At 36.8% G+C, this 19,012-nt stretch overlaps 1 protein-coding gene across 4 annotated transcripts in view; it reads left to right on the top strand.

Annotated features, from left to right (window-relative positions):
* Smap1 (small ArfGAP 1) overlaps window positions 1-19,012 on the top strand; it is an 81,907-nt gene that overhangs the window by 43,005 nt on the left and 19,890 nt on the right. Inside the window, exons 4-6 of one of the 4 annotated variants that reach the window (XM_021649116.2) lie at window positions 4,465-4,540; window positions 9,203-9,283; window positions 14,427-14,507. In XM_021649116.2, the coding sequence (XP_021504791.1) occupies window positions 4,465-4,540; window positions 9,203-9,283; window positions 14,427-14,507 (238 nt within the window). The remainder of the gene's footprint in view (window positions 1-4,464; window positions 4,541-9,202; window positions 9,284-14,426; window positions 14,508-19,012) is intronic. The other 3 variants (XM_021649114.2, XM_060369795.1, XM_021649115.2) reach the window with 3 other exon arrangements.

The raw sequence follows: 19,012 nt of genomic DNA, 5'->3' as shown, positions 1-19,012 counted from the left end.
ATAGTTGGCATGGCCATTGTGGAAAAATTATCTTTGTTCCCCAAGGATACAAGTTAGAAGGTTTTTTTTTTTTTTCTCCCATATTTGGACAGAAGCCTTTTAAGGTATAGTTGAAAAGTTGGTATTTACCCTTTCATGTTTTTGTCCACCCAACTCCTTTTGATAAGCCTAACAGTCTGAAAGCCAATGATTTTTTTGCCATGAAAGGATCCTTGGGTAGCACTTTCTCCTGTAAAGAGGGTGGAAGTATCCAGGTGTGAGAAACATGTGCTTTATTAAGCTTGTAATATGACAAAATTTCAGTTTGTGGAGCAGACGGTAGCAGAAGTTGGTAAGGCCTTTGGGTTCATATTGAGTATCATGTTTAGACATCCTTTGACTTTCCCAAGAGATTGAAGTATTTGAAAGATCCATGGAGAGTTGTGAAGCAGGAGAAGTTTTAGAGCTGTGGTAACTTTGACTACAAAGAGAAAGGAAGGAGGAGCTCCTGGAAGCACCAGAGCAGCTCCAGATGAGCCAGTGAAGGTTTACTTACACAATAGCACTGGGAATGGACAGGGAGGGAAGGTGGGAGTGCCGGAGCAGTTGGATTGAACTGAGATTGACTTCATTCTGAAGAATGCACTGAAATAATACCTAAGTTTTTATCGTGGGTAAGTTTTTTTTTTTTCTCCATATTTTAGGGTAGTTTTATTAGCTTAGTATTTGGAAAACCATTATTTTTATGTAGACATCCAGTTAATTAAAGATTTAAAGTGCTTTGTTTACAATGATCTTTCTTCTTTTGTAGAACTGAGATAACATATGGGTACATTAAGAATAATCAGATTAATGGCAGCAAAAAATAATAATATCCATTAACTTATGTAATGGCCAAAGGAACATTCATTTATCTCATATAAAACATGTGATGTGTGCATTAGATAACAAACTTATTCTGTTCACTTACTCATCAGCATTAAAATAAAGACTTAATTTCCTTTTGCAAACTGTCTGAGGCACCAAGTTGAAGCTATGTTCCCTTCTGTGTAGTGTTGTAGCTCTCAGATTGGGAAGTGATAACCTGAGGAGCTGTAGTCTAGACTTTCGTGGGTAAGTTTAAAACTCACCCAAGGAATTCATTTACAGATGGAGGTTTAAGGTTGAAAATGCAAGAAAATGAACCACACTCCGTTATTTGGGCAGAATTAGATGTTTGTTAGACATGGAACCATCTTAGACCTGGAAATTGTAGTCTAGGCTCTAGAAGACAAAGGAAATGCAGACTAGGGAGTCAGTGGTATAAACCCTTTGTTGTTTCTATCATTTTTATTGAGACCCTTGAGTGTTCTTCTCTGAAAGTGAGGTCCTATACAGACCCCAAAGAATAGCACATGGTAGTAGAAGAAACATGGCCAGGCAATACAAGAGAATTTGAGGGGGCTCTCAGATTTTTCACATTTTTCAGAGCAAACTGCTTTCCCAAAGCATTAATTGGGCCATACTAATATGAGGGATTCCTCTTTTATTTCTTACAAAAAGAAAGTCTAATTGTTATTGGAAAGTGTTTAGAGAAGAATATTGTCTGCGTAGATATGAGAGAGAACTACTGATGGTTACAGTATAAAGTGACAGTTCTTGAACCATGAGCTTAGCCACCATGTGGATATAGCATGTAAAAGTAAAGGTCCTCAGGGTTTACTTAAGCCTGTGTTACATAATGAGATCCTATCTTAAAAGTGATGTTTTTTTTTTTTTTTTGTCATGTCTAGCTTTACTGTAAAACACTGGTGTGGAATGGTGGTTCTCAACCTTTCTAATGTAGTGTGTGGCCTTTAGCACACTTCCCCCTGTTGAGGTGACCTCCAACCGTATAATTACTTTGGTTGCTACTTCATAACTAATTTTGCTACTGTTATGAACTGTAATGTAAATGCCTGTGTTTTCTGATGGTCTTAGGTGACTCTGTGAAAGGATTTTTTTTTTTTTTTAACTTCCAAAGGTGACTTACAGGTTGAGAACCACTGATTTAGAGACACTAACAAGGAAATCAATTCATTTCGCCTCCCTTCCAGCTAATGCTTAAAGCTCTTTGAAAAGCTTAGCATCAGGGTGGGAATTAAAGCACAGAGGTAGAGTGCTTGTATACCCAAATTCATCGTCAGTTCTTATTTGAGCTCTTTGGAGCTTTATAGCTCTCAGCAGTGTGTGGACCTGGAAGAACCTATTCTTGGGAACAGATACTAATTTACTTTGTTTTTCAAGTGGTAGTTTTAAAGAAGGGGATCTGGAAACACATATTTATCTTCATGGCTTTATTTACTAAATCCCAAACAGCTCCTTAAACTTGAATTGTAAGTGATACATTCTGTACTTGAGTTTTTAAAAAATGTTGTTGTATTTCTGTTGTCACTTATGTACATTGGTGTGTTTAAGTCCTCATGTCTCAAGTATCAATCATCAAGAGACTAGAAAAAAGACAACAACTTTCTCTTCTCCAAATTAGTTGGCTTTGTTGCCATTTCTCATTTGTTTAAACTTGATTATTAGCCAACACTTAACACAATACTTGCCATTTCCTCCTCCATATAGTTACGAGCCAAAGTTAAAAATGGCAGTGTGTGCTGTGCATTGTTCTTACTTTGTACTTCACAAAGACTGACATTTTATTATTAGAATAATTCAGTAAATATTATTTACATTTTAGAGCTGGTGAAACTGAGGCACAGAATTATATAAAAATAAAAACTTTATTTATTGATTGCTTAAATATTTATATTAGTCTCAAAACTCTGAACAACCTTGTGATGACAGCATTCCCATTTTTTTACATATTAAAGCACTTGTTTGATAATTAGCTAACTTCAAAGTTAAGGAAACTGTCAGTTAATAGTAGCTATCTACTAGTACCACAAATGTGACTTTATGTTGAAAACCATTTGGGGGATTTAGGTAATAGTATCAGTAGACTTATAGTGAAAGTTTCTTCTGAGAATGCTGAGTTGACTGTAATGACAGTTTAAAGACAGATGCCTCTTTAAATGGTAAAATGCTTTGTTTATTGAATATCTGTGTTCATGTGTACAGTGGGGTACATGGGAAGGTCAGAGAATAACCTGCTGGGATTGTTCTTTCCACCCATCATATGGGTTCTTGGCGTTGAACTCAGGCTGTCAGGGATGGGGCCAAGCATTCTTATTTACTGAGTCATGTTGCCAGCCCTTTAAATCCATCTTGGTTGTACTTTGTCCAGATCATTGGAATAGAACTCATGAATTACTGTAAACCTTTGAACCAAGGATCTTCTTCTGTAAATGAACTTTAGTTAAAATTCAGCCGTATCTATTAGTTATAATTTTCTGTGAATACATAGAAGCTTCTAGATGTAGGAGTAGTTAAATCATAGATACTCTTGGGAAAGGCCTAAAGTCTTTATTACCGGTCCCTTAAAAGGCACACATCCTTGGAATTCAGTCATGATTTACTTCAGGTAGACTAACAACGATGAATCGGCTTGCATTTGATATCTTCACACACACACATGTGTGTGCGTGCACACACCTGCAGGTGCGCGTGCACGTTCTTGGCATCTTGCTGTAATGGCTTCATTGGGACTGAGAGCAACCAAAACCAGCTGCTCTTCAGCTAATTTCCTTGGAATTGAAAAAAAATCATGTAATCCATTTTAATGATTTCTAAATAGTTTTCTGTTAGTAATTAGGAAAGTCTTAATAATCTCACCAGTCTCAATTGGTTATTTTTATACAACAGTATTACCTTCTATAATTTTTTAAAATATTCCTTAGTACTTAGATAATTCTGAAAAGTTTCCTTGTTATAAGTGGAAACCTTAGTTTTAACTACTGAATTTCCTGTATTCCTTGTCTTTGCAAAAAACAAACAAGCAAGCAAGCAAGCAAGCAAGCAAACAAAAAACCCTGGCCACTATTTTAATATAGGAAATTCTGAGTTTCACCCATTAATGATATAGCTGGTAAAGTGGGAAAAATCATGTTTGAGTCAGCTACTTAATTTTTCTGAGTTGCTCATTCTTCATTTATGATGTGAAAATAGCCATAAGTACATTAATTGGGTTCTGAGGGAATCAGTGCCCAGCATGCTGTACTAACTGATGGTATCTTCTGAATTCTGCATGGATGCTAGTTTATTGCACAATGAACCTGAGCAAAATGAGGATGATAGACATGGTGGTGGATTTGGAATTAAAAATTATACTGTGGTTTTCTTTTCAGGTTGGGCTCATTTGTTTGTATGGTTTTTGTTGTTGTTTTTGAATGAGTTTTCCTGAAATAATAAATTTTTTTGTAGGAAGAAGAAAAGATTATAGATTATGTACTAAATAGGGTGAAAAAGTGATGATTTGGGACTAGAAAAATTAGAGTATGGGCCATTTGGAGAGGAATGGATAAAATGAAATGTACCCAGGAGTGAATGACTTTTTTTCCTTAAGTTATGTGTCTTCAGAGCAGTAGAATTTTTCATCAGAGATAAATATGAAAAGAAGAAATACTATGATAAAAATGCTATAGCTATTACAAACGTAAGTAATGTAAAACCTTCATCTTTCACCAGTTGATGTTTGATTGCAAACATTTAACAGAACAGCTCAATTTGTTTATTGTACAACAGTTAGTTGCATATGCTTAACTATTTAAATATTGGGAATTTTTTTGGTCACATAAATGTTGAGAACAGGTTCAGCTTGTTAAAGCAATTAATTATGTAATTAAAGAGAAGACAAAGGCAGCAGTTTGGGGAAAAAAGAGAAGGGAACAAAATTACTTTGCATATTCTAGAAATAAATAATAAAGAAAACTTGTAGTCTGTTTTCCCACTAGAATTGTTCTAGGTCTGTTGAGACATGAAGAGTATCCCAAGATTATATTAATGCTGGACACTTCCCTTGATTATTAGAGAGCATTGTGGTAATAGTTGTTACCTTCCTATAGTAATTAAATATATTAATCAACTGCTTCTATTTAGTTTTTATTTCTGATTAAACATTTTCCCTATCAGTTAATTATATAAAGTTAATTGCCTTTTATGTTGAAATTAGTTTTTGGCCTTTGATGCATATTTAATACGTATGCCTTAAAGTAGTTCATCTCTTAAAGTCCTTAGTCAGGCAGTTCTGAAATAGTTCCTATCTCCTTTTACATGTAAACTGGCCTTTTCTTTTGGTTCCAGTTTAGTTTTCTTTTGCTGTGGTGAAGCACCGTGACAAAGGCAACTCATAGAAGGAAGGGCTTCTGTTTTTTTCCTTACTGTTCAGTACCAGTGACTAATATTAGGGTCCATTACCACACAGGGAAGCATGGCAGCAGAGAGGCATGACAGCTGGGGCTGAGAGCTGAGGACTTACATCTCAGATTCCAAAAGCAAGCAAAAAGAGCAAAATTGGAAATGACACAAATCTTTAAGATCTCATGGCCATGCCTCCTAATCCTCTCCAGCGCAGCTGCCAACAGGGAACCAGGTCTCAAAATGCCTGGAGAGTTTGGAACTGAGATAACCCTTGTAGTCATTTCAACCACATCTTCAGTGGGCATAATAGACAAAAGCTGTTGAAGAATAAGTGAAAACAGTATTGAGAATGATACAATGTGCTTGAATTTAAGGCTCATTTAATCCCTAAGTGAACTAATTAGATAAGATACTTAATGAATGGTTATAGGATGTAATAAATTATTTAGAATATTTTATAAGACATACTACTTTATATTGAACTCTGAACATGAACTTATAAACCTTTTAACTTGAAATTGTGTTTTGTACTCTCAGCAAGTTAAGAGGTTAGGATCATGTAGTAATTTGTAAGAGTTTTATCATTGGATGAAAGCTGTTTTTTCTCCTTTTTAGTTATATGATTTGCTTGGATAATTTTTTCATTCATAAATACAAGGTTTAGGATTAAATGTCATGGTATTTGTCACTCATTTTCAGATAATTCAGTGAAATCTAGCAGTGTGCAGGAGTGTGTAGAGAGATCAAACATGCATGTGGTTAACGTGTGAGAATATTAATGATGTTTACACAGGCACAGATACTGTAGTTTTTTTATTTTTGTGGGCTTAGAAGTAAAAAAGAAAATAAAGTAAAAGATTATATACTCCTGAGTTTGTATTTACTTATGAAATGAAAATCCAGACACATTCATAAAAGTTACTTAGGCATAACACATGCTCATAGTCACCTAGGGTACTAAGTAGAGGGTACACCAGATTTAAAAATATGAGGCCAGCTATGAGCACCATACATCTAAAGGGTTTCCTGAAAGAAGTGAGACAGTTTGCACATTAGTTGTACTCTGATGAAGTGCTGTCTTGCATGACTGATGAGTTTTATGTGGCTATAACTTCTGTGTTAAATAGCTCTAAGTTGCTTAGATGTCTTTTTTTTTTTTATAAATTATCTGCTGCCTGTTTCGGATGACAACTTTAGTGTTTTCAGGATGTGTCAATCGTGATTTTAATTTGTTATTTAAAGAGTGATCCGTAAGGCAATTTCAAAACAAAGTACAAATTTGCTTCTTGATTTTCTGTAGCATATTTCAAAATGTGAAAAAATACAAAGGAATAAACTGCAACAAAACCAGCAGTGAACTTTGCTCTTTTCTAAAGCATTGCACTACTCCCTCAGTGTAGCTGTGACCCAAGCCGGCTGAAATCCAAAGTAGTGAGAGTTGAGAGACGCTGGAGTGGAGTCTTCCTCATTGCTATGGATTTATTTTTAGTTATAAGAAATGCCTTCAGTAGGCTGCGCTGGTGTGCTGGCCTGTAATCTTAGTCCAGAGGCTGAGGCAGAAGGATTCCAACGTCAAGGTCTGCCTGGGCTGTGGAGTGAGTTCAAGGCCAACCTGGGCTGTGTAACCCAGTGAAGAGGAATCAGCAAATACTTGGATTCCTAGAAAATGCCATGTGAGATCAAAAAGAAAGAAGTAATAAAAGTGTGGGCATTTCAATTAGAGGGAATAAAAAGTGAAGGCATGTCAGTAGATGCAGCCGACAGAGCCGAGACCAGGAAAGGTTGCAGGTGACTAAGTAGCCAAGTGTAGCCAGAGCAGGGAAGGAAAGGGGGCTACAGTAGATGTGATCTAGGTAAGCAGTTTAGACTTTGTCCTTATGCAATATGTGTAAATTAATTAAGATCAAATTTGCACTTGAGAATAACAATATAGGGAAAAGATCTAGGGACGTCATTAACCCAGGTGACTTACTGTACGGTAGTGAGGGAGGCATGAGAAGTGTATGGTTTTCAGAGATTTAGAACTTTCAGAGTACCTAGTTTGTCTTTGTTTCTTTTGTCCTCACTTACCTCCTGAAGAGGAAAATAATCACTTTTATAGTAGATTTTCATCTTATTGTTCTAAATACCCTTCTCCCTTTTTATATTTTTGTGTTCTGCTTTTTTTTATAAGTTTGTACAAAGAAGTTTTATGATACAAATTATCTTGTAAGTGATCTTAATGTTTTTAATCCCATATTTACATGCAATTTTACTAAATGTCTGTAGGAACAGCCGGCTTTAAGTCAAGCTCTGAGGTTCAGTTTGACCAGACTTTCTCCATTTTTAGACAAGGTCTCATTCTGTAGCCCTGTCTGGCCTGGAACTCACAAAGGTCCAGCTACCGCAGCCTCTGAGTGCTGTGGATTAAAGGTGTATGCCAACACTTCTGCCTAGCTTGACCTTTTTTACATTTTTCTGCACTGTGCATTTTCTTTTATGTGGGGCTTCCTTTAATATTAATCAAGTGGATGGATAACTTGCACAATTATACCAATACTGTGCAAGGGGGAAACAAATGTTTAAAGTGATTCAAGAACTATTGTCACAATTAACTAGCAGATTGAAGGAGGACTTGGCATCTTGAAGTGTGTTTTGTTTTGTTTTGATATTATGGAACAGCCCATCTATAATAGCAACTCTAAACCCCACTAGTATGACAGGGAAATGCAGAGACAGCAGCTCTGTGACTCCAGAGAACTGCCCTGCATGTGTGTGTGTGTGTGTGTGTGTGTGTGTGTGTATATATATGTATATATATACATATATATATATGTATTCAGTTATATTTTGCAGTAAAGAGAATAGTAAGGTAATGCTTTTGTTGATCTATGCATGTAGAAGCTGGGTAGAAAGATGTTTGCAAAGCTTTCAGGTGAATTTCATTTACCTGTGTAAATGCCTGCCTCATATATGACTGTCTTGGTGCTTTAGAGTTTGCCCATCCTCATGGATGACATGAATAAATAGTAAGTCTGTTGCTGCTGAGCTGTTAAATTAATCTAGTCTTTTCTCCCAGTCTTTGCTTCTGCTTTCTTATCAGGTTAAAATTTTAATTAAATTTTTAATTTAATTTAATTTAATTTTCGTTTTTTGAGACAGGGTTTCTCTTTGAAGCCTTTGCTATCCTGGACTCACTTTGTAGACTAGGCTGGCCTTGAACTTGCAGAGATACACCTGCCTCTGCCGCTGCCTCTGCCTCCTGAGTGCTGGAATTACAGGTGTGGGTCACCACACCCAGAATATTTAATTAGCTTTATCTATCTATCTGTCTGTCTATTACTTTTAGCTTTTTAAAAAAGATTTATTTATTTATTATGTATACAATGTTCTGCTTGCATGTGTGCCTTTACACCAGAAGAGGGCACCAGATCTCATTATAGATGGTTGAGAGCCACCATGTCCTTGCTGGGAATTGAATTCAGGACTTCTGGAAGAGCAGTGCTCTTAACCTCTGAGCCATCTTTCAGCCCTGATTAGCTTTCATTATTTCCCCTGTTTTATTTTCCTTTCTTAAAGTTACTACTAGCAGAAACAAAATTATTTTTGCTCTCTTCCTACTTTGCATAAGACTTTTTCTTGCTTCAAAGTACTAGGGGTTTTGGTTATAACCTTGACTGAAAATAAGTTATCAGAGAAAATTATACTTTGGTTTTTTATGATTTTCATCTAAATACATTTAAAATTTTATAGCTTAGTAAAATCCATTTTAAATATATACTATTCTATACTATGTCTTTTAAAATATCTCACATAGTGTTTTTAAAACATACTTATTCTTGATACAATATGTTATCCTGTTAACATTCTTTGAACTACTTATATCAGAAATATGAGCGTTGATTTCTGGTGTTTGTCAGTTTTGATCACTGCCTTCTCTTCTTTTTTCCCCCTCCTCACTTTGCATCTGCACATCTAGATTTCCTCTTCTGATGCCCCTCTTCAGCCTTTGGTATCCTCTCCTTCTCTGCAAGCTGCTGTTGATAAAAACAAAGTAGAGGTATAGTAATATTTTCTGCATGTGCTTTGTGCTGTTTGTTGCTAGGTGGCCTTCCTTTCACAATGCTATGATTTAAGAACATCAGTAGAATTACTGTTTTGAGTGATCTTCAGAAGGAAAACTGTCAAATACATTAATTTATTGAATCTTGTCTTATGCCGTTGGCATGAGTAAAGGTTTCAGTCTGTATTTAATTTCAGAGTGACTGATTTGGGGGCTGTCACTATGTAGCCGTTAAGTGACTTCTTTGTTGTTATGTTCATTACTGCCTTAGGAGCATTAAAGGAAAGACACATTGTTGTTGAATTGTCTTATCTCTTGGTCTTTGGTCAGAAAAATCTTTTCTGACTATGGTGCTAATGTTAGAATTTTTTTTTTTGAAGAAGTATGAACGGTCATATAGAAAAATATGTATTGTGTAGGATCATGAATTTAGAATGGTCAGTGATGATAGAAAGTATTCTGAGTAGAGGTGCTAAGGTAAGTTACAGCACTATTCAAGTCTGTGTGCATATATTTGAGAGCGTTTCATTTCCTTTGATTCTATCTTTTCCTGTGTTTACTTCATAAATGGCATGCTAGACTTGTAGGATACAGAGGCAAACAAGACATACCTCTACCCTTGCAGGTTTACAGCCTGATGGAGCCAAATAGGTAATTCTACAGCATTTTATAATGCAGTGTATTTATACAGTGGTTGAGATAACTTTGCTACTATAAATTCTACTCCTGACACATTTTATACTCTGAATAGGCCCTAGCTATAAGGATCAGGACGTATTCCAGGTAGAGAAAGCAGCTTGTGGAGAAAGTATGATTGCAGTACTGTCTTAAGTTGAGTGTTATAGAAGAAATAGGAATGCAAGAGGGAGAGAGAGAAGTAGGAGAAAGCCTTAAATCCACTGAAGGCAATTGGTCTTTATCCTGAAGGCCGTGGTACTTTAATGGTGAGTTTTAAGGGGAAAGGGATGAAGGATCAGATTTTCATGTTTTAACAACTCCTAGGCAAGTAAATGTTGTGATGGTAATGAGTGAGGAAAAGGGCTTAAGAACCAGGCTTAATCCAGGAATAAAATGACAGACACTGCTGCTAAAAAGGGGACAGAATAAGAAGAGTGTAATTGTGTGAGGTCTTAAGGGGGAATATGTGGTATTTAGTAACTGTTGAGTTGGTTGGGGGATGCTTTGGAAGGCTTTGCTTCCGTTTCCAACTTCAGCATCTTCATGTGATAGTGATATTTAGTGAGATAAGGATGCAGTTGAAGAAAAGGATCTGATTCGAAGAGAAAGAAGAAAAAGAAGATGAATTAAAAGTTGGACATCTTAAGTATGAGGTTATAGCTGCCTGGTAGATATTTGGACATAGAGGTTTACAGCTCAGAGATACGGAGGTATGAAAAGTGGAGTCTCATCTTGAATTGCCTGCTGAACCACCAAAGCCATCTCCATAGCAAGAATCAGCACTGGGTTCATGAGACTGAGAGATAATTTTACAGCTCACAGTGCAGGGTTAAAAGAGAGTGTGCTCTGGTGATTTGAATGTTCAGTTTAAGTTCTGGCGGCCTCTGTTCTTTCCTCCACCTTCCCTTCCCGTTTCTTGAGACATGGTTTCAGTGTAGTTCTAGATGACTTGAACTTCTCTGATCCTCCCCCTGAGTTCTGGGATTGTAGGTGTGAGTCACCATGCTTGACTCCTGTCCTTTTCTTTTCTTTCTTTCCCCCTTTCTCCTTCCCTCTTCCTTTTCCCTTCCTTTTCCCCTTCCATTCCCCTTCCCTTCCCTCTCCTCTTCCTCTTCCTTTCTTTAGCTTTTTTGTTTGTTTTTTAGTAACAAACAGGGCTTCTCTGTGTGGCATTGACTGTCCTGGACTCACTTTGTAGACCAGGTTGGCCTCAAACTCACAGAGGGCCGCCTGCCTCTGCCTCCCTGAGTGCTAGGATTACAGGCATGTGCCACTACACCCAGCCAATCTTCAGCTTTTGATTCTGTGGGTAAGAGCCATCTCTGGGTCAAACTCTATGATTCTAGTTTAGAGTCCAAGCTTCCAAGCCTGGGTCATTATGCTATAACTGTAATCAACTATATTTCATTAGTTGAAATTCTAGTATAAAAAGGAATCATGTTGCTTTCTCCCTATTAAATGTAAATGAATACATTTATTTTGGGTGGTTTTATATGTGCCCATCAACCATAGTGATTGAGATACCAGTTTTTTTTCCATTAGTGATGTTTTCCTTGAAAAATAACTTTGTTTCTGTAGGGGCTGCTGTATCAAAGTAATGCCATGTGTTATATAGCTTACGAACAACAGTAATCTGTTTCTCACAGTTCTGGAGCCTGTAAAGTTCAAGAGCAAGGCCCTGTGTCTTGTGTGGCCACTTGCTTATTCGTAGAATGGCACCATGCTGTGATCTCACTTGGTGAAAATGGGTAAGATTTACTCGAGGCCTCTTTTTATAAGGACACTAATCCCAGTCATAGGGTTCCATTCTTGTGACTTAATCACCCCCCTAAAGGCCCTCAGCTCTTAATACTGCCTTGCAGTGTTGGGGATTTAGTCTTAACACATACATTTTGAAGTGGCCACAATCATTCCAACCATAGCAATAACCAACAGTTCTGAGAGGTTAAGGAACAATTTACTTAGCTTATTACCATAGGCCAGCTTTTCTAACTAAACATTACTAATTATATCTAGAGGACATTCTATCATTTAATAAAGATTTTTGCTCATTTTATTTTTCTTATAAAGTAGGGATAATTACTTATTTCATAAAGTTGTTAGTGAATGCAATACGTTCAGACCAGTGCCTAGCACACAAAGGTTCAGTAAATATTAGCAGTAATATGGGTACTAACAAAAGGTAATAGTTATGCTCCACTGTTCTTCAGTGAGCAGTGATACTTGCGTGTTTGGGGTCTATGCTCCATTAGCACAAAGGGAGACCTAGTAACTGTTGTATTTTGAGTATTACTTTCCTAAGTTTTTGTTTCTCATTTGTAAGAAGACAATGATGACAGTAGTTGTTTCAGGTAGTTTTTGCAATGATTAAATTAGACACTAAGGAAATATGCAAGATGAAATTTGGAAGTGATGATTTGGGTTTTGGTTATAGTTGAGTCAGATACAGATGATGCTTCTATTTGTCCCCAAAGGGCTTACATTTTACTTCTAGTCTGAAGTCCCAAGTAATTGGGCAGAAAAAAGTGTTCTGAGGAATAACCTGCTTCCTAGATGTCTTTTGTTCTAGACCAGTTTGATATATGCTCGTGTGATAGTTAAATAGATTGCTGTTTATGCTTTAGCACTTTAGGTGTTAAGAAAGTACAACTTTACCTGGTACATTTATTTTCGTTTTGAAACGCATGATCAAAACATATGGTTTGAGAGAATCGTAGTCTTAAGGAGCCTTAAATAGAAACTTCGTATCTGGGTTGTTCTGATTTGTTCTTCTGTTGCTATGATAAATACCATGACCTGAAGGGGAGGAAAGGGTTGATTTTAATTTACATCTCTAGGTCACAGTTCATCACTGAGGGAAGTTAAGGAGGAACTCCAAGCAAAACTTTGGAGGAATGCTGCTTGTTTGTGAGCAGCTAGCTTCCATATGTAACCCAGGCCCACCTCCTGGGATGGCGCCCTCACAGCAGGCTGAAGCCTGCTTAGTCTGGACAGTATGGATGTGCATCACATGTCCAGCAGAATGGACTTTGATCTGGCTACAGACCAACCTGATCAAGGCAGTTGTTGAGTTAGAGTTCTACCCCATTTCAACTATGTTTCTAGTTGACAGTAAATGCTCAGACATGGGTTCTGAAAGTGTCGCCATCTATTCTCATTTTGGTGTGCAGTCACTGTTTGTTGGTGTCCCTATACAAATGCACTCACCAGTTTACTATTATTCTGCTTGACAACAAAGGAAAGGTTAACAAGAGAAATGCTTATAGTTGAAGGAATTGCTATTTATACTGTAAATATATTTGATATGTAATATTTATATAAAATTAAATATATTTTATATAAATTTTTATAAATTTATATATTTAAAAATTTTTATAAATTTATATATATTTAAAACATATTTTTATAAATTTATATATATTTAAAAACATATAAATATATATAAATTTTTATAAATTTATATATATTTTAAAACATAAATATATATAAATTTATGTGAATAGTTTTTGGAGCCCAGTTAGTTCACATCATAGTTTAGGAGTTGCACTGCTTTTTACTAATCTGTATGTGGAAAATAAATCAGCACTGACAGAGGCTGCCTCAGATCTTGAAGGCAGGGACAGAATTGTTCTTTACATATTTTGACTGTTTTATGTATTTGTCTTTTTAAAATCTATCATCTCTCTGTCTGTCTGTCTATCAATCTTTAAGATTTGTTATTATTGTTAATTTTCCTTGGAGTACAATCCGTTAACATTATTATTAGTATACCATTATTACAGTTTACCCCAACTACTTACACCAATCATTTGGCTCTGGCCCCATGCACTGTCCTTAGGTTTTAATGAGAAAATTTCTATATTTATTTTTAAACTCATAAAACTATGATAGCAGCCTGAAAATATTTTGTGGCTACTTTTGAAATTAAGATAATTTTTTCATTTTAACTCCTGTATTTTCTTGATACAGTATTATTGTATCCATATCACAAAGACAGCCTGTCCTGCTGAACATATGGTGCACACCTTTAATCCCAGCCCTTGGGAGGCAAGCAGATCTCTTGAATTCCAGGCCAGCCTGCTCTGCAGATTGAGTTCCAGGGCAGCCAGAGCTAATCCATCCTATCAGTTGGTTTACTTCTCACATAGATAGCACAGCCTGATGTAAACATGTAATGAGAATTTGCTGAATGCAGTTCTCACCCCTTTAAGGAAAATCCTGAAGTTTAAGTTATCTCACTCCTCAAGTTTTGAGTAATCCTCTACTTGTCATTAGCATATAACCTCAGTGAGAAAATGAAATTGCTTTTGGCTTTCAGATTTTCAGTAGCATATGGATAATGTAAGCACTTGCTATTTCTGTCTTTCTCAAATGATGATTTAAACTAATAAAATAAAAGTGAACTGAAGGCTTCTAAAAGCTTTAAAACATAAACTTACGAAAATTTTGGGCTATGTTTTAGAAAGAAAAGGAAAAAAAAAAGGAAGAGAAAAAGAGAGAAAAGGAGCCAGAAAAGCCTGCCAAACCACTAACCACTGAAAAGGTAAAATTTCTTTTTAAAAAATAACCTAAGATTGCCATCTTATTATTTGACTATATTAAGGAGTTTCTGGATAGTTATGAAATGCCGATTATTAGCCTTTCAGCAAGAATTTATACAGTTAATCCTCTCTACTGAGCATAGCCTCGTGAGCCTCTCTTAGGTGATTTCTAGTCAGTTATGAATGTGTGTGTGCATCCTCACCCTGAGATCCTCACCCTGAGAATGTCATGTACAGTGAGACTGTAATAGAAGGTTTCAAAATGAAGAGATCCCGCTGAAAAAGCTCAGAGAGCATTTCATGCTTCATAGCATATGAGCTCAACCCTGAGGCGTGAGTAGTTTTAATATAGAAGGAAAGAAGATGTTAGACGGACAAGGCAGCCTGGAGATGGTTTGAACAACTCTCTGTGTGCGTATGAGGAATAGTGAAAAGTAAGGCCAGAATGGTAGATTGAACTCACATAGTATGTATTTATTCTTCTGGCTGAGGAGAGGCTCTGGAATACATTTTGTTTTTTTCTCTTTCCTCATCCCTCTCTTTATAGCTCAGCCCAACTCAAGGTTTTTTCTTAAATTTTTAAGTTACAGTTGAATTGATCTGTTGTGTGTGTGAGCTCTAGCAAGTGTGTGCCTTTCCACAGAGTGTGTGGAGGTCAGAGGACAACTTGCTGCAGTTGCTGCTTTCCTTCACCTTGTGAATTCAGGACAAGCCTGTTTAGAAACAGACATCTTCAGCAGACTTGTGCCCTGCCATCTCATTGGCACTAGGCTAAATGCGTAACTCCTTCTTCCTCAGCCTCTTAAGTGCCGGGCTGATGGATGTGCAGCACCACACTGGCCAATACGTGGGTTTCTAAAGGAGGTGGTGCACATAATTTAGGGGCATTTTATTTTCAAGATTATTTTGGCAGTAGTATGTAAGAAAGGTGTGACAAGCTAGAGGTAGGGAGAACTTTTTGTAAAGAAATTGGCTGTATACTTATGGTACCTTGGTTTTGAATGTGTTTTATTATACATGTGTGGAAACATGGCAAGAGAATGATTAGTAAGGCAATGTTCTTGATTTTAGCTTTTGAAAATTTAAAAATTAACTTTACGAGGCATAAATTACATGCTATACGATTTACTAGTGCATAATAGACATATATACTGCTTCTTTATCTTGTCATGGATTGGAATGAGCTCTACTCTCAAAAGTTATAAACTAGTCTTGACCACTGAACAGCTACTAAGTGTCCAAGACCCCTGCTGCTCCGATAATAAAGATTGCCCATATCTGACCGTCCTCTCCCTCCTACCTCTCCTCTCATTCTTGACACCATTTAGCTTTGTCCATGGCCACATTCTTTTGCTTTCCATATTCTTTGAGTTACTTAGCCATGGTTGTCTCTTCGTTTCCCTACCTTAAATATTCTTTACGTCCCCTCTAAGTGTTCCAATGAGATTGTAGTTTTCTTTTCCTCTAAGTAATGGTCATGTTGCTATGCACCTGATTTTATTACTTTTTGTTATGCATTATTATTTAATTCTGTGAGCAGATAACAGATTCATAAATAATTTTGTTTTCTAAACTCATGTATTAGATAGGGTTAGGTCTTGACATTTTTTATTCTTTTGTGATGCATTGTGTAAATACATGTAAATTGATACTTTTCATCTCAAAATTCCTTTTAGCATTGTAATTCTAAGGCTATAGAGCAAGGTTAATGTATCATATATTACCAAATAACTTGCTCGATGCTACAACCCATAAGACTAGCTTGCTATGTGGAATTATTTTGTTTTTTCAAAATATTTTTAAAATATCTTTGTTACTTTAAAATGCTATTTTAGTGACACTTTACTAAATTATATTCTTAGTGTTTATCAAATTAGATTTTTTGTTAAATATTTTAATACTTTTTGAAGGAATAATTAAATTGGTGATTATAAGTTTTAGGTTATCCCTTGAAACTTTTACCTTAACTTACATCTCTGAGAAGCTATGAATGAAATCTATTTTAATTTCTTATTTCGTTACTACTTTTTCTTACTTTTTTCATTTTTTAAAAATTTATATTTTTATAAATTACAGTTTATTCACTTTGTATCCCAGCTGTAGTTTCCTCCCTCATCCTCTCCCAGTCCCTCCCTCCCTCCCTCCTCTCCTCCCATGCCCTTCCCCAAGTCCACTGATAGGGGAGGTCCTCCTCCCCTTCCCTCAGACCCTAGCCTATCAGGTCTCATCAGGACTGGCTGTGTTTTTTCTCTGTGGCCTAGCAAGGCTGCCCCTCCCTCAGGGGGTGATCAAAGAGCAGCCCAATCAGATTATGTCAGAGACAGTCCCTCTTCCCATTACTAGGGAACCCACTTGTACACTGAGCTGCCATAAGCTACATCTGTGCAGGGGGCATTCTAGGGGTTCTAGGTTATCTCCATGCATGGTCCAGTATCAGTTTTAGAAAAGACCTCTGTACCCATAATTTTTTAATATGTTGCTCTCCTTGTGGAGCTCCTGTCCCCTCCAGGTCTTCCTGTCTCCCCCTTCTTTCATAAGATTCTGTGCACTCTGCCCATAGTTTGGCTATGAGTCTCAGCGTCTCCTTTGATACCTTCCTGCATGGAGTCTTTCAATGGCTCTCTGTGGTATGGTCCTGTCCTGTTCCCTGTTTTCTCCCTCTTCTGAGGTCTGTCCCTTTGCCTTTCTGAATGAGGATTGATCAGAACCAGGGTCTTCCTCCATGCTTAGCTTCTTTAGGTATACAGATTTTAGTATGTTTATCCTATAAGTCTAATATCCACTTATAAGTGAGTATATACCATGTGTGTCTTTCTGTTTCTGAGATTACTTACTCAGGATGAACTTTTCTAGATTCCACCATTTGCCTGCAAATTTCCTGATTTCCTTGTTTTTAATTTCTGAGTAGTATTCCATTGTGTAAATGTGCCACAATTTCTGTATCTATTCCTCAGCTGAGGGGCATCTGGGTTGTTTCCAGGTTCTGGCTATTACGAATAAAGCTGTTCCTGTTAAAATTGGTACACTTGAAATTGCTCTTATAATCACCTTCTTTCTCCATTATTTTATGACATTTTGTTTTTAAAGATGAAAATCAGGCTAGATGTGTACCCTCAATGGTAGAGTGTTTGCCTGTCATGGATAAGGCCCTGGGTTAAATCTGTAGCACCATCTGAGAAAAGAAAGGAAAAGTTAGAGGAGGGAGGGGAGAAGGAGGAGAGAAAATCAAGGAAAAACATCTTTTCTTAAGACCTGGTTTGTCTCTCTCTGCCTCTCCCTTTTCCCTCTCCCTGGCCTCTGCCTCCCTTCCTCCCTCCCTTCCTATGTACACACACACACACACACACACACACACACACACACACCTTGCCTTGGCCTCTGGCAGCTCTTTTTTCAGCCTTCCAGGTCCTTGGAGTGCAGATGTACCCACCGTTCCTGGGAAAAGACTTACACTTCTTTGTAAATGACTGGGGAGTTGGCTCTCCCCGTAGAACACTTGCTGGACACTCGTGAAAGCCAGGTGACTGTGGTAGGTTTCCTGTCAGCCCAAGGCGCAGGACGCAGATTCTGGGAGCAGATTGGCTAGCCAGAGTAACTTATATGAGGTCTGGGCTCAGTGAAAAGACTGTTGCAGTATATAAGGGAGAAAGTGACCAGGGAGCATACTTTGGACCTGCACACACAGTTGTGGACATACATGCATTATTACATATGCAAAATACAGCTTTGTAACTGGCATAAATGTCTGTTTTAAATGTGACATTTTATAAGTAGAGATTTTACAGATAAAAATGGAACCAACAAAAACATCCTTTTCTCTGGTCTATAACATGGTGCTCCTATATGAGCCTAGTGAAACGTTTCATTCACGCACTTGTGCAAGCACTCCACTCTAGCATCTTCGCACTGTCATTAATCACTGTGCAAATTTCTATTAGCGCACGTAAGTTTTGTCTTTTTGAATTTTATGTAAAGTAGAATCAGACTTGCTACTCTTGCTATGTGTAACTCCTGCTTATCATTCATTGTCTTTGAGACTCATTTATGTTGCCCATCATCGTTCTGTATTGCTGAGCACTGCTCTGTGACACATATAAGCCATACTTTATTTTTCCATTCTGTTTTAAGTAGTAGCTGACTTAGGGCTTTATTGAATAAAAAAATGAACATTTTTATTGAATAAAAATATGAACATTTCTGTGGTATTTGGTGAGCACACACACATGCATAACTATATCTTGTTAGTTATATACATGTTGGAACATATCTCCAGCTAAAATTCTGCTAGAATTTTCCTGAATGATTGTACCATTTTATATTCTCTTGAATATATAGTAAGGCAGTAACAACTGCTTTCAATTTTGGTCAAACAATATTGCTGCACATATATAGCAAACTAAACAAAAAAACCTGAGCAACCATGCTATGTATAGAAATAAACACAGCTGGCTGACAGTCATAAGTATATAGTGTACTCTGGATATTTGAAATGCTAACCTTTTAAATG

Source organism: Meriones unguiculatus, chromosome 16 (assembly GCF_030254825.1).
Source record: "Meriones unguiculatus strain TT.TT164.6M chromosome 16, Bangor_MerUng_6.1, whole genome shotgun sequence".
Taxonomy (NCBI): Eukaryota; Metazoa; Chordata; class Mammalia; order Rodentia; family Muridae; genus Meriones; species Meriones unguiculatus.
This window is presented reverse-complemented; position numbering and strand designations above follow the sequence as displayed.